This window comes from Epinephelus fuscoguttatus, linkage group LG4 (genome assembly GCF_011397635.1).
Source record: "Epinephelus fuscoguttatus linkage group LG4, E.fuscoguttatus.final_Chr_v1".
Lineage (NCBI taxonomy): Eukaryota > Metazoa > Chordata > Actinopteri > Perciformes > Serranidae > Epinephelus > Epinephelus fuscoguttatus.
This window is the reverse complement of record NC_064755.1, coordinates 22,191,673-22,212,007: the sequence shown is the minus strand read 5'-3', so window position 1 is coordinate 22,212,007 and position 20,335 is coordinate 22,191,673. Positions and strand designations below refer to the sequence as shown.

The 20,335-nt window shown below is 39.6% G+C and overlaps 3 protein-coding genes across 3 annotated transcripts; all 3 read left to right on the top strand.

Annotated features, from left to right (window-relative positions):
* On the top strand, positions 1-6,216 carry LOC125887305 (ADP-ribosylation factor 5-like). Its single transcript, XM_049574004.1, has 6 exons — positions 1-212; positions 1,195-1,275; positions 1,415-1,524; positions 2,772-2,843; positions 4,526-4,651; positions 4,763-6,216. Exons 1-6 carry the CDS (start codon positions 146-148, stop codon positions 4,847-4,849), a joined length of 543 nt encoding a protein of 180 aa, XP_049429961.1. The 5' UTR covers positions 1-145; the 3' UTR covers positions 4,850-6,216.
* Positions 6,217-9,447: 3,231 nt separating this feature from the next.
* On the top strand, positions 9,448-14,473 carry zgc:77752 (uncharacterized protein LOC393862 homolog). The gene is made up of 13 exons (XM_049574643.1): positions 9,448-9,579; positions 10,715-10,897; positions 10,986-11,066; positions 11,730-11,848; positions 12,078-12,215; positions 12,318-12,589; positions 12,683-12,976; positions 13,065-13,319; positions 13,414-13,530; positions 13,634-13,735; positions 13,877-13,957; positions 14,079-14,189; positions 14,287-14,473. Exons 2-13 carry the CDS (start codon positions 10,716-10,718, stop codon positions 14,407-14,409), a joined length of 1,875 nt encoding a protein of 624 aa, XP_049430600.1. The 5' UTR covers positions 9,448-9,579; position 10,715; the 3' UTR covers positions 14,410-14,473.
* Positions 14,474-16,058: 1,585 nt separating this feature from the next.
* Positions 16,059-19,865, top strand: odf3b (outer dense fiber of sperm tails 3B). Its single transcript, XM_049575301.1, has 7 exons — positions 16,059-16,208; positions 17,324-17,439; positions 17,538-17,738; positions 17,893-17,994; positions 18,087-18,208; positions 18,296-18,436; positions 18,510-19,865. The coding sequence occupies exons 1-7, from the start codon at positions 16,204-16,206 to the stop codon at positions 18,600-18,602; spliced, it is 780 nt and encodes a 259-aa protein (XP_049431258.1). The 5' UTR covers positions 16,059-16,203; the 3' UTR covers positions 18,603-19,865.
* Positions 19,866-20,335: the final 470 nt, after the last annotated feature.

The following is a 20,335-nucleotide window of genomic DNA, read 5'->3' as shown; positions in this document are numbered from 1 at the left end:
ATTCCACGTTGGCCCGGACGTGGCAGTCGGCAGTCGTACTGTGTGGAAATCAGAATAACTGGATCAGTGTAAAACCAACACACGTCGCCTGCGCTGTCGCTAATATCGGTTCTTCTGCCATAGATTGAAACACCATCGGCCAGTAATGGGGCTCACCATCTCATCCATCTTCGAACGGATCTTCGGCAAAAAGCAAATGAGGATTTTGATGGGTGAGTGAAAGCGGTGTCTGGCTAACGAACGTTAGTGCGGGGCACGGCGGTTAGCTTTAGCATTAGCTAGATAAGTAGTTAGCTAACATTAGTTCTTTAGGAGCTTTTAACGGCGATGTAGTTATCAGACTTTTACAGTACAGCATTTGGGACAGAAGCGGAATTAAAACGAGCTGTTTTATTTGTTGTAAACGTGGAGTAAAATACGAAAAACTAGCTTTCCCCACCACGCGCTAAGTTAGCTAACGTTAAACGTCGGGTGTTTTTTTTAAAGGAAGTTTGGTAATGGAGTCTCCTAACGTCAAAGAAAACAGATTAAATTTAAAGAAAACGTCTTTACATTGTAATAGTTTTTAATAAAATGAGTTTGGCTCGAATTGTCAAACGTGCCTGTCGTGTAATAACGTTAATTACTTTCTTGCAGTAACTTAATTCTAGTTGGGCCATAATAGCCGTTTATTGATAATGTATTTTAAGCTAGCTCTTATTAGTTTGCCTATCTTTTAGACGGTGCCTCGTCATAGCTCTTTTCTACCATGTTTCACTTGTTGCCGTGTAATGCTAATTAACTCCTGACGTTTGATGGACAAGTGCCATTGTGTTGCGTTCATCTTCAGTTTGTTTCCGGATAGTTAGGGAGTAATGTGTCCTCGACGATGTTAACTACATATGGATCAGCTTTAATATTATGGGTTGTTACCATATAATACTAATTGATTAGAATTGCTCAGTACACATGATTGGCTGTGCGCAGTCACATGTACACCGTCATTACATGTCATCAGCTTTCTGATGATTAAACCTACAGGAAAACCCCTGTTACGCAATGAACAGCTGGTTGTCAGCTATTGCTCTATCCATCCTGATATATATATATATATATATATATATATATATATATATATATATATATATATATATATATATATATATATATATATATATATATGTTGATTTCTAATCACACTTTTTCCTCTTCTAGTTGGGCTGGATGCGGCTGGTAAAACAACGATCTTGTACAAATTGAAGCTTGGTGAAATTGTGACCACCATCCCAACCATTGGTAAGAAATATCCCAGCAGTTACTTTAAAGTTCTCTTATTATCCTCTGTATTATTTAATGTGTTCCCTTAACATGTTTAACTCATTGAACTTTGTGGGCAGTGTTCTCAAGATCTTTCCCCTTTCTCTCCCTTGTGAAGGTTTCAACGTGGAGACAGTAGAATATAAAAATATCAGCTTCACTGTTTGGGATGTGGGCGGCCAGGACAAGATTAGACCCCTCTGGAGACATTACTTCCAGAACACACAGGTATGAGTGTGACTGCCTCAGTGCTGCAGGACAGCTTTGGTTTCATGATGCAACGTTAAGCCCATGTTTAACATAATTTAACTACAGTGTCAGGGAGGAGCAGTTGGAGTATGCAAATGCTTACACTCAGATCATCAAGTGAAGCTGGTTCAGAACAATACTTTGATCAGTCACTATCAAAAATACTGTATTGATCCCTGAGGGGAAATGGTGTTTAGTTAGTCACTCCAATGTAAAGAATAGAGCATTATAAGAGGTAAGAATAGGAATACGAAATTAAGATTAAAGCAATACAATTAAATAGAAATGAAAATGTGCAAATTTCGACTACAATATCTACATCAATAGAATAAAACAAGAATAGAATAAGAGTAAACATAAGAAATGTGCACAGTTATTTGCATTGTATGTTGATGAACTCATGTCATCAAAGTATAGTGCCACTTAACACAAGTTTCACTCATCTATTCATTTTAATACAAGTTTCAGCCCATTTGTCAACAAGGACTTTCATCTGAAACAGGTTTATCCTCTGGCTACATTGGTGCTGATGATAAAAGAGGAGTGTAATGCTCACATTTCAAACTATATACTTATACTCTTTTATGTAGCCTCATACTTTTTTTCAAAATATTTAATCGAATCAAGAAATACAACTGTTGCTCTCCTTCCTGTGCCTGTTTTTTTTTTTTTTACCCAGATCAGTCCTGCATCAGCCAAGATGCGTATTGTGATATGAACAATTGGCAACATTGCATCTCCAAATTTCGTCATAAATATTTCCTCCCTACCAGTCAGTTTTGTAGTTGTTGGATCTTTGATCATGTTTAGTAATTGACAATTCTTTGTACATTACTTAACTCACTATAATTAGCCTAATTAGGGCTGCTTCTAAAGATTATTTCATTATAGATCAATCTCCAGGTTATTTTCACATTTTATCAATACATTTTTGTGTGTAAAATGTGATAAAATTATGTCGATCACGGTTTCTCAGAGTTTGAGGTGACATCTTCAAATGTCCATACCCAAAGATATTCAATTCACAATCGCAGAAGGTCAAAGAAGGCTGCACATATTCACATAGCTGGAACCAGAGAAACCAAAAATGACTATACTGTAATGACTATAAATAAATGACTATAACTGTATTAAATAGTTGTAGATTTATTTTCAACCGTTACAGTTCTGAAATTAAGAAAAGGGAAAGTGATCACTTGGATGCTATTTTGTTTGTTTTCTTACAGGGGCTCATCTTTGTGGTGGACAGCAACGACAGAGAAAGAGTGGCAGAGTCTGCAGATGAGCTCTCAAAGATGGTACGTAATTAATATCTAGGGACTGTAGAGAGAGAACTGTGTGTTCTCTGTAGAGAGTTTCATTATTTTACATTTTTGTTGTGACATGGGAAGTAGCTGTCTTTGATTTGGAGTTGTCTTATACTGTGATGTAGTTAAATCAGAACTAATGATGAAAATAAAAACAGTAATAACACAGTGTAAACCGTTCAATGGATGGCAGTCCCTCACACCACCAGGATCTGAATATAGTCAAACTAAAACCTGTATGTGTATGTTTGGGTCTCTGTTTGTGTGTTGTTCACGGGTAACCCATAGACTTCGAAATGATTTAGATAACCATGTTGGTTTCTTCTGAGCACATCGGCACAAGTGCCCAGTAGCCTTAATCCTATTATAGTTGCCTTGTACTGTGTCAGTGTTGCTGACGTAGCCTATTCATTACAATGGGTGTGGTCACCTTCTTCATGAGTCACCAAAATATTCTTAAGTGGAAGCATTTTTTATTGTCGCTGCCTCGGTGTATGAACTACAGCCAGTGTTAACGTGTTTGGGCTGTGCTTTTAATCAGTCATTTGCATTTTTGCAGCACATGGTCCGACTGCATTGTTATAAACCACTGAGAATGTTTTTATGCATGTCGGTCTATAGGTTGATTTTGATACTCTTCAGTTTACTGCACTACGCACCAACTGGGTTTGTTGGGAAATGGCATTGGCACGCATTTGGTGATTACCGTTAGTAACGCTGTCCCCACCCAACAGTGTCAGCTCTGTTAGCACCATTAGCAGTGTCAGCATGCTAAGTGTTGCTAACATAGTTAACAATGCTAAAGGGGTTTTACGGCTTGAAAGATGGCCGCTGACTAACCAGGGCTACCTGGGAGAGACTGGAGAGTAGCCACCATGTTTCTGCTGCCGTCCTAGTGCTGGGACAGTGTCACCAGAGGTAATCAACAAATGAGCATTACTACTAGTTAGCTCCTGCCCGACCTGCACATGTTAACATGGCAAGTTGGCTGATTGTCAGCAAAGCCACCAGCCAAAGTAAAATTGAAGGCAAGACATACAGCACATTCATGAAAGTTTCACCACCTCTAAATGGGCGCTAAAGCTCACTGAGTCAGTGAAGCCCAGGACCAAAAGGAACCACCTCTTATATTTATCAACATGTTGCTGTTTTTTTTTTTGTTTTGTTATGTTTTTTTTTTTGGTATTTCTTTAAGATTAACCAGGTAATTACCAACCAGATTTTTACTAGAAGATGAGCAGGGAGATCTGGATGCTGGCAAGATGATGGAAAGTTTACTATAGTTCATTTACACATACTACCCACTAGGGATGGGTATCGTTAAGATTTTTTATAGATACTACTACTTTTATCGATACTACTTATTTTCTATTTTGTGAGAGGCTGCAGGATGATAATGAATAATACCAAAATGTTAAAATGTAAAACGTCAGAGCTTATCAATACTACGGTCTTTAAAAATGAATACCGGGTTTCAGTACCCATCCCTACTACCCACATGTTCAGGATACAAAGTGAAAAACATCCCTCTTAAAGACTCACGTCAAAGAAATAATATTAGCGCACTGTAAATTTAAGTATTAAATAAAATCACACTTTTATCTGTTTGTAGTGTTTTGGTCATAATATGAAATCTCAGAGTTGATGTTCTAATCTGTTTTCTTCCTCCCTAGTTGAACGAGGACGAGTTGAAAGATGCTGTTTTGCTGGTGTTTGCTAACAAACAGGACCTTCCCAATGCCTTAACAGTCAGCGAACTCACAGACAAACTTGGTTTACACAACCTCCGCAGAAAAACTGTAAGTAATCTGAATAAACATGCTCCCTACACCTGCAATAAGAATCAAATCTGTAAGCACGTGCACAGAGCTACATTCATACCTAATATCTAATAATCTCTGACCCCACAGTGGCACATTCAGCATGCCTGCGCCACCCAGGGCGAGGGGCTGTATGACGGACTTGAGTGGCTATCCAAAGAGCTGTGCAAGAACTAAAGAAGGATCAGCTGGACAGATGAGAGAGAGAGAAACTGAACTCCACAGGACAGGAGAGAAGGCACAGACATTCAAAACCAGAAAAATTTGGTCTTCCAGCACCAATGTTCACAAAAAGGACGAGGCTGGTGGACGATATATAATCATCTTTGGGAAATTTTAATATTACGTGTTTTTTCTTTTATTATCATACTATTACCATATTATCTCTTGATATAGTCTTTATTTTTTTCCTTTTCTTCCCAACTCTTACATGGCAGCAGGTTGTAATTACACATTCAGTTGCATGATGAGCAAATGGTCTATTAGGGAAATCTCATGGAAACAGTAAATAGAGTGATGGGAGTTGTATTTTTGTTTGACACCTGGGCTCCTGTTTAGGCAGCATTTGCAGTAATTGAATACTTACATAGCTGTTGGACCTACCTGTAGCCACTGTTGAGCCTAGGTTAGGGGGATATGATAATATAACGGTAGAGCTTTGGCGAAGGACGACTTGTAGGCCGCCTCAGGCTGTTCATCTCCACAACCCCTCGTGGATATTAGACTCCCTCACAGACCTGACCCTTTGCTCTTCACTGTTATGTCTCATGCCAACTCATTTCTGTAAAGGCCTGCAGCTCGTAGAGGGAGATGGATGGGGATTGCGGTGATTTCACAGATAGATTTTGTTAGTTGTGCGGGGCCTCCCAGTAAATGGATCCAAAAAGGAACACGGTGCCTTCTGGTCCCTCTTAACACAAATCTGAGTAATCCTTTCCTTTATCTTATTCTGAGGTCATGCTTACTCGTGAGATGCTTTAGTGACTTTTTTGCTTTTGAAAGACAAAATAATGCAATAAGACACTTCCTTTTGTTTTGCAATGTGTGCTGTGGTGCAGCAGTACCACACCAGTGTGAGAGTAGTCTTTACAACTTCACCATCAACCAGGGTTTTGTCCAGTTTGAACATTTGTAAATTTGTCTGCACTCCTCTTCCTTCTTTTAAACACCCAGCATGAAAAAAAGGATCTAATTTAAAAGTTAGTTCTTTGTCCACTCTTTCTTTAAATCACTTTAACACAGAAAAGGGGGAAGGAAGTGTCTTTCCAGTGTTGACACATGGCCAATGTCAGTGTGACACAATAAAGTAGCATGTTTCTGTTGTTGTTTTTGTTGTACTGTTTCAATGCAAATACTGTATTATATTCTTAATTATTCTACCCCTCTTAAAACACAAAAACATATCTGCCCATGAGCTTTTTTTGTGTAAACATTCCAACTTATGCTTGCAGATGCTGAAGCTTCTGCTCTTAAAATTATTCGCAAAAAATATTTTCCACAAAAAATCTCTGAATAAAAATGGTGTAAAAAACAAAACAAAACAAGTTTGCGTTTTTGATTCCACTCATTGTTGAAGTCATTTTACCCATTCAGAATATTTTAACACTTCTTAATTTTCTTCTTTCGTCTTCATTTGTTTCAAAATAACTCACTAAAAAGCTCGACTGGCATCTTCTATCAGGAACTGTGCCTGATAAGAGGAAGTGTAAAACTTCTTTCATCTTGTTCATATATGTTTGTCTAAGCAGGGGGATGGTCTGACTCTACACCACAACATGTACTGATACTGCATGTTGAAAATAGCCCCAGGCCAGTAGGCTTATTTTGCATAAGAAGTAAAAGGTTATGGGTGTAGATAAGCTGTCACGTAGCTCCTGTTACAGCTGTAAACTAACACATAGAGAGCTTAAAGAAGTATATATCTAAACTGCCCATCAGTGCTATTTCTAAGCAAAGCCAACATGACCTGACGTGCAGTTGATCTTTGTTCTGACCTCTAATGACACTGGATGATACCTAGGAAATGAATGTAGCAACAACATGCCAGCATGTAGCTACATCTTAAACTCAGTAATTGGTTGTTTACTAAGAGAGTCTGTTGGCTGTTTGCAGCAGTTTGACTAGAAATTAAAGCTGTTGTTGGTAACAATAACGGCCAGCTGTGGCTCAGAGGTAGAGCGGGTCGTCCACCAATCGAAATATCAGCGGTTCAATCCCAGGTTCCTCCAGGCTGCATGTCGAAGCATACTTGAGCAAGATACTGAACCCCAAATTGCTCACAATGGCTGTTCCATCAGTGTGTGAGTGTGTTAAAACTGAGTAGCAGGTGGCACCTTGTATGGTAGCCTCAGCCACCAGTGTGTGAATGTGTGTGTGAATGGGTGAACGTGACTCGTAGTGTAAAAAGTACTTTGAGTGGTCACTAGATGTCTAGAAAGGCACTGTACAAAATGCAGGTCCATTTACCAACTGTCACTATATTCACACAGCACTACATGAGACAAATAATTGGTGAGAAAAAAAAAATCATATTCCTCTGCCTACTCTATTGGCTTGTAACGCTTCTAATGGCATTACCACACATGAACGAAAACAACCAGTCAGAGCTGAGGAGTCCTTAACGCAGCTGTCAATCACTAGTTGTGAGCTACTGTCAAACTAGGCCGCAATCAAGTATGAATCAAGATTTTGTTGCTGTGTTGCCTATTTCTCACCTCAACTGATTTCAGAGACGTAGTTTAGTGTACTGTTTAGCTGTAAAATAAGAACATGTGTGACCTGGCTGCCATCTTGGAAATGTCAAGTCAAAACAGAGCAAACTTTCTCAGTTCACAGCTAAACAGTACACTAAAATATGTTTATGAAAACATCTGAAGCTAGAAATCAGCAATGCAGTAGCAGAGTCTTGAATCATATTTTATCAGCACTGCCTAGTTTGACAATTTGACTGCAGTTCAGCAGTGATTGAAATGATTAGCAGCTGTGTTTCAGAGCCCTCGGCTCTGAAACACAGCTATTATCTGTCTCATGGACTTCTTTCAGAATATACTGGCAGTTTCAGCTAATATGACAAAGCTCTCTTCATAGAACTTATAAACTGTAGCTTTTAAGTGGACAGTAAACAGAACTCTATAAAAGAAGCTTTTAACTGTATTTTTTTTTTCATGCATCAGTCAAAACTTGGGAAATTCAGTGAAAACAAATGACAGTATCAGCGTTAAGAACTACTCCCACATGCATGCAGATAATCACACAAACATTTACAAAGGAGTATCAAGTTTATTCCTATAAGTTAGAGTAATAAAAAAGTACATTACAAGAACAGACTATGTGGGAGGGTCATTTCTGTCCCACTGATAGAGAAATAAATTGGCACCAGGCTCGAATGATTTCACATACACAGCACTGTTGTGTGTAATATTTCCTATGCAAAACTAGTTCATGTAAAGTTGATAGTTATATCTGTCGCAACCTGCCTCTTGGACCATGACAAATGGGGGGGGGGGAGGTACAGCAGCAATTTAATCAAATGTAATTAAAAAAAGCAAATGAATTAAATACATTCTTATAACATTAATAATAACATGTGTAGCGTGAGTCTCAGTGGAAATAGGGAGTGCATGTGCCTTAGGGACAAGGTAAGGTGTTGTAAGGTGCATGAAAGAGCAAAAGGGATACTGTAGTACTGCCGTCCTCACTCGACTGTCGGTGTGCCTGCAGGACAAAGAGAAAAATACATCTCCATCATGATCACATTGTTCCCATTGCTGCACTGCAGGGGGCGATATGTCCAGAGCTGCTCCAGCAGAGGTGGAGTTCAGCCTGTTATTCTTTCCTGCTTTGTCCTGCTTAGGATGAAGACAGTCTTGTGAAATAACTTTAATCTATGTTAGTAAGTCAGATTTTTAAATAGCTTCTTAACAGCTTGTTCTTTTTGGGTTGTTATTCCACTCATCCACAGTGTGCTTAAATCTGTTCAGACAGTTGGTAAGTGGTTGAAGGGAGAGACGGTGGCAGAGCGTTTGGAGACAGGATACACACACACACACAATTTTAAATGCAACCCTTGCTTTTGCTCCCATTTTCACAGGTTAAGTTACAGATCTAAGACTTTTTTATGAACTCGGTAGATATGTTTCTCTCAAATTTGGTCACTAAAAAATTCACTTCTGTGAGCACTTCTTTTTCAAGATGATCTATTCACCTGACAGGTGCTGCATATGAAGATGCTGATTAAACAGCATCATTACTAAGCAGGTGTTTGGAATTGCCACCATAAAAGGACACTACAAACATGCAGTTTGATCACACAACACGATGCCACAGATATGGCAGGTTTTGAGAGAGTGTGCATTGGCATCCTGCCTGCAGGAATATCCATCAAAGCTGTTGCTTCTAAACTGAATGTTAATTTCACTACTTTAAAGAGTCTCCAAATTTGTCTCTGTGAAGTACATCCAACTGGCATCATAACCACAGAACACGTAACCAGCTCAGGACCTCCACGTCCAGTGTCTTCACCTGCAAAGTGTCAGAAACTGTCTCAGGGAAGCTCATCTGTATGCTTGTTGTCCTCACCAGGGTCTCGATCTGACAGCAGTTCATCAGCGTAGCCAACTAGAGTGGCTGTGAGGCCTGTTGGATGAACTGCCAAATTCACAGAAATGACTTCGGAGACTGTTCATGGTATTGAAATGAACATTCAGTTGACGGGCAACAGCTCTGATGGACATGCCTGCAGTCAGAATGCCAATGACACACTTCCTCAAAACATGGGACATCAGCGGCATCGTGTTGTGAAATCAAACTGCACATTTTAGAGTGGCCTTTTATTGTGACCATCCCAAGGCACACCTGTGTGATGATGATGCAGTTTAATCAGCATCTTGATATGCTACACCTGTCAGGTAGATGGATAAACTTGGAAAATAAAAAGAGAAGTGCTTTCTAACATGGATTTTAACAAAATTGTGACCCAACTTTGAGAGAACTATATTGGAGTGCATAAGAAAAGTCTTAAATCTTTATATATACACAGTGTTGAGGAGTAACTAGTTGCAAATTAAATTGCAAAATAAATGTAATTGTAATCAGTTACTGAGAAAAAAAACAGTAATTAAATTACAGTTACTAATTAAGATGTGGGTGATTTCGAAGGGTTTTTTGTGCATTATTTCTGGAAATCTTTCAGCTTTATTTTCCAGTTTAAAACATTTGTTAGAAAAATAATCAAATGTAAAAAGTTACATTACATACTACATTTTTAACAGGATAACTAGTAATCTCTAACCTATTACATTTTTTTTATAATTGCAGGACATTGCATTACATTAAAATATAATGTTTCTCAGTGAACACAAAACATATCTGTGCTTTTTGACAATTGTGAGATCAACAACTTATATTTTCTTGGCATCAAGATGTAAAGTAAAATCATGTCTGAAGCTTTAGGTGGTGCCAGGTAATTAGGACCTTCACACACAATGTTTATAGCAGAAGGTATAGGCATTAAATAATCGGCTTGCTATGATGTGTGAATGTGTGTCCTAATGTATTTATGACAGCTAATCAGGCTTAGTGGAGCTGGGTCAGCGCATAGTTTTGACAGTGTGTGTATCTGTAAGGAGCAGGGTGGGTTAGCACAGCAGAGCACATGTGTGTTCTGCTACTATCAGCACCCTTTTTCTTCAATTTTCTCTGGGGATACATTAAATGGGATTTATAGCTTCACTGTGCAACTTAATCAAAAAGGTACGTTTAAATCTGATTGCATTATATTGCATAGAATGTGATATATTCACTGTATATTGGATGAGTCGCTATTTCTGATATCCCCTCCAGCTCAGTGACTTTTTTATTTTCAGTAATAATAGTACCTAAGTAACAGCACCCAACTGCAACAAATGTCACTGTGACAAGCTGTATCTCTGTCAAGTGTGGGAAGAAGGTCACATGAGGTTTCCAGCTGGCCTAGTTGGAGCATAGTCCTTAACATCTACAGTGTGATAGCTCATGCTGATCTCGGGGTTTCCCCTGGTGCAGGATGATGCCGACCTTTATACCAGTACCCCAGCCTTCCTACTCCCAGGCCAGGGAGAACCTGGTGAAGGCTATTCCACCCAAGATCCTCTGTCTGTTGGCCTGCGGAGGGAAAGACTGCCGCTATGAAGGACCAGAGTGTTGGAAATTAAATCAGCAGGTCATCCGAGGCCTTTTCTCCTCCTGGTGAGATGGTGTCACTGCAGCTGTGTTGCGTGCTGTTTCAAAAATATTGAGTGGTAATTTACAGATTATGAATTTCTTCCCATGGCAGGGTGACAGATGACATTATTGCCATGGCAAGACCATCCAAGTGTCTGATTGAGAAGTACAACATCATAGACCAATTTCAAAGGTAATCACTGTTGCTCATTATTCCTGTGTTGTGCGTGCTGTTCTCTGTGTGTCTGTGCAGTGTGTGGTTATGTATGATACACGAGAAGCTGTAAGAATTATGAGCCCTCTTGAAAGGTGTGACAACATTGTTATCGTACAACTCCCTGCGCACTTACAGGTAATAAATAGGAAACAAAGTGGGGAAGGGATCAAGATTAGAAATATTAGATTAGACAGATTAAGAAAAAACCCTCTGTTACTTTTTATTGGGTGAATGAGGGTCTGACATCATTACTTTTATTATTACACTAATCAATTTTTCCCACTGTGGACATATTATTACTTTATTAGTATAAGAAATATTACCTTTGAGTGGGCATGATATCAGTGGATATTCAGGGCCAAAAAAATTCACAATAACATTATTGCAATATCTATAGAAAATGTAAAATAATAATCACCTTTTACTCTGATTACTGTGTTTTAGGTCCCTTCTTTCGGCAAATAATTTACCATAAAAAATTCAAGTGTAGGTAGGTGGAAAGGGAGACAACGCAAGAACATAAAGAAATTAAAATGATTTGGTTATTTGCCATTTCAATATACTGCGACACCCCTACCTTTGAGACACATACACAGCACCAGTGTCGGCCATTGTCTTCATATTATGACTTTCTCCCAGGCTGAACATCCGATCGATCATCAACATGCAGATACCAGGAGAGCATGCTCACTGTGGACCTCCCCTTGACCCTGAGAGTGGTTTCACATACTCTCCACAGGTCTTCATGGACAATGACAGTGAGATCTTGATACAGTAAATACACAACATGAAAGATTGACTGCCCTTTGTGTGCCACTCACATGGTAGGAAATGTGAGATAGAAACAATCGAGCTGATGTAATGAGAGTTTTGGTTTGTGCCAATGGGGCAGCAATTAATTAGTGTTGTGTTTCTACATTATAAACTAGCCTGCAAACACAGCTCATCCTTATAAATGTCTATATGCACATATTTGTATTTTTGCAGTTTACTTTTACAACTTTGGGATGCCAGATTTTGGTGTGTCCTCTCTTGTTGGTGTTATTGACGGGGTGAAGGTTTTGGCCTTTGCAGTAAAGGAAGGAAGAGTGGCTGTGCACTGCCATGCAGGCCTGGGCAGGACAGGTAGGAATATGCACTGCTGTTCATATAAACAGTGTGTGTGTCAGGCTGTGCACATTTAGTGCTCTCATATGTGTTTTCTTGTGTGTTCTTGCTGCCTAACAGGTGTCCTGATAGCCTGTTACTTGATTTACACCCTGCGCATCAGCCCGAGTGAGGCTGTCCATTACGTACGGATCAAACGGCCACGCTCTATCCAAACCCGTGCACAGATCAGCCAGGTGTTTGACTTTGCTCGTCTGCTTGGCACACAACTGGTGCAATACCCGGATCTCAGCCTGCGACACGGTGCACCTTTCACCCTGCAGCACTACCTAAACCGACAGGCAATACTGCTGCATGGCCTGGAGGCACGCACCCTCAGACACACACCCAAGGTCAGAGCTTTATCATTACATTAACCCTTCATCATGAATATATCTAAATACACTGTGGAACAGTTTACATCCCCCTTCTTTTTTCTCCATTAGGTGGTATATCTTCTGTGTGTGCATCTCTCCTGCTTGGCCCTGGGTCTCCCTGCTCCTCCAGAGATCCAGGCCGAGCTGGAGAAGAGGTCAGCACTGAGGACCCTGAACAGGGCTGTGAGGGAGACCCTGGTGTCCAAACAGTACTTGCCCTTACTCAGGGAGTGTCATAAGGGCTCATGGGCGGGTTCAGGGTCAGTGTCCTCCTGGGATGAGCCACTGGGATTCTTGGAGAGGAAGAGAGAAGTGCTGCTAGACAAACGCAGCTACAGCGACTCTGACCTCAGCAAGATTGCAGTAAATGAGGTGCAGTTTCAGATTATCTGTTCACAGTTACATAAAGTCTCATGAGGCTTTTCTCACTTTGTTGCATTCTGTCCTGAAGGATCTGGAGTCGAGCACATACTGCACCCCAGCACTTGGAAGTGAGAGACAGTGGTGTGTACAGGATCTCATACGCTCTGATTTGAGACCAGGTAGTCCGATCCTTGCCACCCTTTCACCAAGCCACCAGACCATCAAAAAGAAATCTCAGACACTCAACATCCCAATATCTAACATAACAACGAGCAACAACTGTGCGAAGAGGTCTAAGTGCACAGCTAAAAAGACACTTGGCAAATACAGCTCCAACATGGAGGTAACTGTGATTCTTACAGTGAAAAATTAAGCCAATAAAGCCGGCTTCAATGTGAATGCTTTAAAATATTTTCATATTTTTATGTCATATATAGCTGTGCAGAAATCCGCATAATCCAGGCCCAACTGCAGTCGCCCGTGCTATTGCTAAGGCAATGGCAGACCATGGTCCTCCAGGAGAAATCATCCTGCAAAGATCGGCTCTGCTGCAGGTGAATAACACCGCTGCAAACCTGGTTTCACATCACAACATGTCACTTTGATCATGAGCTCTAGAGCCATTGAATTAATACAGTCACTTACCTTTCCCAACAGGAAGAGCTAAACAGTAGCGACTGTGGCTGGGCTCTGCTGGTCACTGAGTCAGATCCTCAGGTTCTCAGTTGTCTGTTGTGGACCTGGCTGGACAAGTTAAGGGTCAGTGGCATCAAACAAGAGTACATGAGTCCAGTGTTCTCAATTTATGAAGTAAAAAATACACCTTGGTATGCTGAATATTAGTTTACACTCCCCATACTGTGGTAACGTCCCGTCTCTGTCTCTTCAAACCCCATCCAGGAGCCTGTTCTGAGTGCAGAGGATGTAGACAGGTTGAACAGTGGAGCGAACAACAGGAAACCTCTCAGTGTGCTCAAGAAGGTAAAGAAATACGTGTGTGATGAGTCACCTTTGACTCTTGAGTATTCTTCTTAAGACTCCTTTACACTCTAAAACTCGTATGCAAAGATTTAAAATGTTGTTCAATATGACATCATTACAGCCACAGAGACACACCATCTATTGTCTACTGAGCTGTGTGAGTACAGTGACCAACCTGTGTCCACACAGAGAGGAGGCAGTGCTGCAGCGACTGATGCGGGCCCTTACAAGGGTGAGACATGTCGAATTATAGCATGTTGAAGCTGTGCAGTTCCACAAGAAACCATTTAATATTGTTCAATAATTTGCCTTTTTTTAAATATCACCAGCGCCCCCAGGAGGAAATGGGAAACCTTGCGACTCTGATGAAGGTCCTGAAGGCGAGTTTGAAAGAAACCTTCCACAACTACAGATACCTCACAAGGGCCTGCAGCACCAATGCTACAATTTGAAGCATGCTGTGCGTTCCAGTACCCATACTACCATACTATATAGTATGCCAGAAAAAGATTTAGTGTGTCCCTATATGTAGTATGTCAAATGCAGTATGTCAAAAATACCAGGATGGTCTACTACTGCTTTTCCAGTCTTGCAGTATGCAAGCCAGTATGCTTTTCTGGCTCTTCTGACCCACAATTCTCTGCACAGCGGACGACACGACACATCGACTGAACAGCAGAGAGATAACAGCTTGACGGCTCATTGACAGCTGTTTGACAGCTGATTGACAAGATGTCAGAAATTGCAATGACAGATGACAGCACATTCAAGTAACTGATGACCAGTCGAATAGTAATAATAGGAATATTGATTAAGTTAAAAAAATTAATAATTAAATATTACAAACAACAATAGAACATAACTATTAAAATATTAATTGGCAGAGAACTGCAGATGTATGAGAGATTCAGGGCGTAATGTTATGAGACAGTGGTATGTCCTGTGTGCATACTGCATGCAACAGTACGTACATTTTGAGGGCAGCTGCAGCACCTACTAAAAGTAAAAAGAAAAAGTATGTGATTCGGAACGCACATGGACTGATTACTGAAAAGGCCTACTGGGCACAGGCCCAGGGGCCCAAAGTGTCAGGGGGCAACCTTGGCCTTCACCTGCAAAATGTCACTCAAGTTAACAGCTACTGATCAAGAAGAGACACAAATGACCAATAAAGACACCATATTACCTCAAAGAGACACAAAACTACCAAAACATGCAGAGAAATTACAAAAATATGCAAAACAACAACAAAAAAGAGGCAAAACCACCACAAAGCCCGTGTGTTTGCAACTACGACATATTAAAATGTTTGCTGTGAAAAGGGCAGATTAGAACAAGTCTTTTTGGAGCCCTTGGCAAGATTTGGCCTTTGGAGTACCCCACCAGGTCTTACTGACACCATCCAGTTCACAAAAAAGTAACCAACCACCAGAAAATGTCTCTCTCTATCTTTTTAGATTTATCAAATAAACTGCCAACCATGTATTAAGTATGATCTCCCCAATCTTGTTTTAGCCTAATCTAAGTTTATCTGTTATGTTTGGCTCTAAAATGTTGTGTTTGTGTTGTTTTTTCTTGTACTTTCACACACTGTCACCACACACAGGAGGGCGACAAATGTGCAAAAATATGCTTATCATTAAAAAAGAAACATAAGAGCTCGTAGATTTTTACGCTTAGATCCCTTCACTATATTTTTCAAGAATTTGTGTGGCTTCAGTTGATAAAGAAGATTGATCCCTCAGACCCACAATATGAATCTGGATGTATCCTTGAAACCACAATTAAATGGGCTATGAGTTTAAAAAAAGAAAAGAGAAATAACACTGGTTTAACTTAAAATAAAACCCCTAATGTAGAATTCAACGACTCATATATTTTTTACATGTCTATGTAAGCTACTGTACCTTAGTATCAGTAGATTGAATCCAAACAGTGTGTCCACAGTGTGACCCTGTGGCCTGTGTCAGCCTTTCATGCCTAATAAATCATTTACACCATCTGCATACTGTGTTTTCTCTTATAACATTATCGGGAAATTCCTTCACTTGACCTGCACTGTTGCAATACACAGCACATATTAAACATGCCTGTCAGAGAGACGTCTCCACGGCAGCGTTGTCATAGTGAAGCTGAGAACAGGCACTAAACAATCTGTGTTTGGGTTCAGTGCACATGCTGAGTTCCTGGGATCTCACCGTAATACCCTGACACACAGAGAGGCTCACAGCAACATCAGGATACTCATGAGGTAAAATGATCTATCTATTTGTTTTAGGTCACTAAACTGATAGCAAGTTATTGATTTGTACACACTTGGTAGACATCTTGTGGTTTTGTTACAGGCTACTGTAGGTGTATGATACCTGTGTTCACTTGGTGAACCATTAGTTAAACTTTACCCACAAATCACCATTAAACAGTAGGCCTTTATTCCAGTGTACAGTTAGCTCATTTGAGTTAGCCAGTACCTAGCTCAAAATGTATCTCATTAAATGGCCTAAACAAGTGACAGTGCTGTCAGTTTCACTGCTCTGTAACTAAAGTGTAAGATTAGATGTAGTGCTAGCTTTCATATGTGTGACAAGTGGAACTAAATGTGACTAAATTATAGATTTTAGATGTTTCTTTGTTTTCCTCTCAGTGATTGTATGTTTTTTTTTAAAAATACACAAATATTTAATTCAGCTAACTATATATTTACATGGTAAATGTGATAAAATGAAATAAAACTAAACTAAAAACGTGTTGAACAATCAAATTTAAAAAAAAAAAAAAAAAAATCACAGCTAAAAGGGGTGTTTCCTTATTTTGTGACAAACAAAACTTTCTAAAACTTTCTAGTGTTTCACATCCAGCTCAAATGAACACATGCTGCTGCTTATTATTATTCAAAAACATCTGCTGTGATTGACAGTTCTGCTGTCCATGGTGACATCACACACTGAGGAGCAGTTCAGAATGATGCACAGTGTGTACATGTGAACTTCCATCAGTACCTTCAGGCTTTAACTGCCCCTAAATAACATTTCTAACAATAAAATACACATAATACGGCCTCTTACGGAGTTTGTTGCAGCAAGTCCCAGTTATTTGCAGCACAGAATCTAAAGAAACATTTACTAAGTTTGGAGTAAACTCTAATAAAACCTCAAGCACCAGTCAGACCTGTTAGAGATGCTAATGAGGGCTAAATTTCCCATTCAAAGGAAATGTGTGCCAAGGGACCTTTAGAGGGCACGTGAGCCAATGTGCATAGGAGTCATAAATTTGATGTTTTTTATGCTACAACCATGGATGACAGCAGAAATGCTCCAAAAGCTAATTAATGAATATTCCCTTCCTTACAATCCATCTCTCTCTCAGGGTAATGTCAAGTACTGAACCTTGGGTTGGGACCTGGAGGCCCCACAAGCCAAGAGGGCCCATAGCTGCCCTCTATGGCAGCCCAGGGCCCAAGTATGCACTGCCTGGACTCACAGGTATAGCCAGAATGGCTGTTAAGCTTTTTTTTTTCCAACCACCAACACCATTATTATGATTAATACTGACACTGTCTGTCCTTGTTTCCGCCATAAAGGAGTTTCTCAACATGACCCCACTAAATACAAAGCACCAATGTTCAGCTTTGGGGCACGTCATGACCGCAAGCTAGAGAGCTCCCCTGGACCAAGCTACCTCATCCCCTCCAACATCACCAAAGTGGGCAGAGACGGCACTCCTGCGTTTTCACTCCACAGCCGTCCAAAGGAGCCACAATTGTTCCAGGCTCCCGGACCAGGTCAGCCAACCCCTTCACACATAACTGGTTTTGTAAAGGTGCATGGAATTGAAATGCTGCTGATCTCACTGAAATCTGACATTAAAATGCACACTGTTGTCATCTGAGTTTGCTGGTCAGCAGTGTTTTTAAACACACTTCCTTGCTGTTTTAGGCAAATACTCCCCAGAGCATTCAGTAAAGGCGATCTTCCGCTCCGCTCCTGCTTATTCTCTATCTGGGAGGGGCAAAGACATCAACACTATCCAAACACCAGGTACCATATTTGGTGTCAACTTTATTTAAGTTGTGGGTAATAAAATTCAATGTTGCATAGAGTATAAATTTCACCTGTAACTCATTCTGCAGGTCCAGCCTCCTACTCTCTGCCCCCAGTGCTGGGAGACAAAACTGTGGCCACATCTGCAGCTCCCACCTTCTCGTTTTGTGGCCGCAGCAAAAACGGAAGCTTCCATGAGGACCTGAAGAAGGTCCGTATGAATGTCATGAAAATAATTTCCTTAAAAAATATGTAAAAATCCTTACACTTTTTCTCTATACATTTGTTCCCCCTCCAGACTCCTGGCCCAGCTGCCTACAAAGTTGTGGACCCTTGTATTTACAATAAAAAACCTCCCCAGTTTAGCATGACAGGCCGCAACTTCCCACCCAGTGAAACCACAAAGAAACCAGGACCTGGCGCACACTGTCCTGAGCAGGTAAGAAACCTCACTGGGGCTTTGACGAAATATTTTGCATTTGTTCCTTTGCTGACGTTTTTTCTCTTCCTAGGTGACCTTCACAAGAGCAAAAGCTCCGAGCTTCTCCTTTGGACTACGTCACTCGGAGTTCATCGCACCCCTCATCATAGATGTGCCTGAATAATCACACATCATCTCATTTCAACCAGAAATTCACACAGCATAAAACAAAAAGCACAATAAAGCTCAGAAAGCAAACTGTGCAGGATTATTGAGATCAGATTATATGAAAGGTCCCACTGTGTTGGTACATGTCACTTTGGGTTATGACCACTATCAGTATTTGAAGTAAGGTATACTGAATTTAAAAAAGGCTTCATGAGTGGCACATGTCTGACATTTGTATTAATGTAACTTGATTTTTAAGAAAGTATCTTAGACTGGTTTTATTTTCCAAGCTTTTTCTTGTTGGTTCAGAAAACTACTAATTATTTTTGATTGGGTAATTAACATTTTCAGTCAGTCAATCATAACATGACATAATCATAACATCACATCATCAATCATAACATGACATAACCTGCCATGTGTTAATAGTAATATAAAAGATGGCTTCATTCCATGTAGGTGTCCCAGTGAGCCTTGTCAGGGAGCCAGCATGCACCATAACGCAAGGCTCTCGTACTGGCCTGACCTGAATGGAATGAAGCCAGTATTAATGCTTTTAGACACACCTGCTGTGTTAGTCAAGAGGGGTCTGTGTTTAGCTGGCACATAAATCATCGGTGTAACAGAGACTATGAAACTATTTTATCAAGAGAAGTGAAATGTTATTTTTATCGAGGATGTTGTGTTACTTCCAATCCACAAAAACCTTTGATGCACTGAAAAAAAATCACTTGTCCTCTACACACCCAATTTGTGGAATTCACTTCAACATTATATTAAACACTTACACAATGATATTATCCACTGCAGTTATTTTAGTACATAAATGGTAACTGGGATGATTAAACATGGAAAGATTTTTTCTCCAGTTTTATTGTAGCTTGGACATTATGTCCTAAAAGATGTGATGGGACTAAGAGAAGAAGGGGTATGTTCTTGATGGTTACAGGTAGAGTCAGGGGTACTTTTTTAAAGTCACGGTTATTTCAGTGGCCTAGGGAAGGTCAATTTATATTTGAGAACATGAGCTACTCTCTCTCAAAGCCAGACATCAGAGAAGAAAGAAGGCTAGGCCAGGCTAGCCATAGGCTGCTCCAAAGACATTAAATGGGAGCCTAATTTTGTGGACCCCCTTTAAAAAATAAATAAATAAATAAATAGAAAAAAAATCCTTTGCATTTTTTTTTTATTTTCTTGGCATTATAATACAAAAAAAACCTTTTTTTTTAAATGTATTTTATTTATTAGTATTTTTTTTTAATCAGACCTCATACTTTTTTAAATATAGGCCTCAGCCCAATGGTTGAGATGGCCCTTAGTGGTAATGGTAAAACAGTAAGAAAAAAAAAGTACAACCTGTTATACTGTTATAATGCTTTTGACATGTTAATATACTGACAAATATCAGTTTGTTACCATGAAATTAGTAGTGTACCAGTACTAGTAGTATTTTCACGTATGATAGATTAAGATGTACTTGGAAAACATCTCAGAAATGGTTAAAAAAGTCATATTTATCCAGAATTTATATATAATTGAATAATATTATATATTTCGTATTAACAGCAATTAATATTTTTGTTTAATGAATTAATTAATTAATACAATTAATCTTTTTTATTTTCATAAAAATGTGAATTTATTATTTTAGCATCACCACCTTTTACCATAAAAGGATAATTCAACTGTTTGGTTGAGCATGGATTTAGACAGTGAAAAAATAAATAAATAAATCATACTTAAACAATA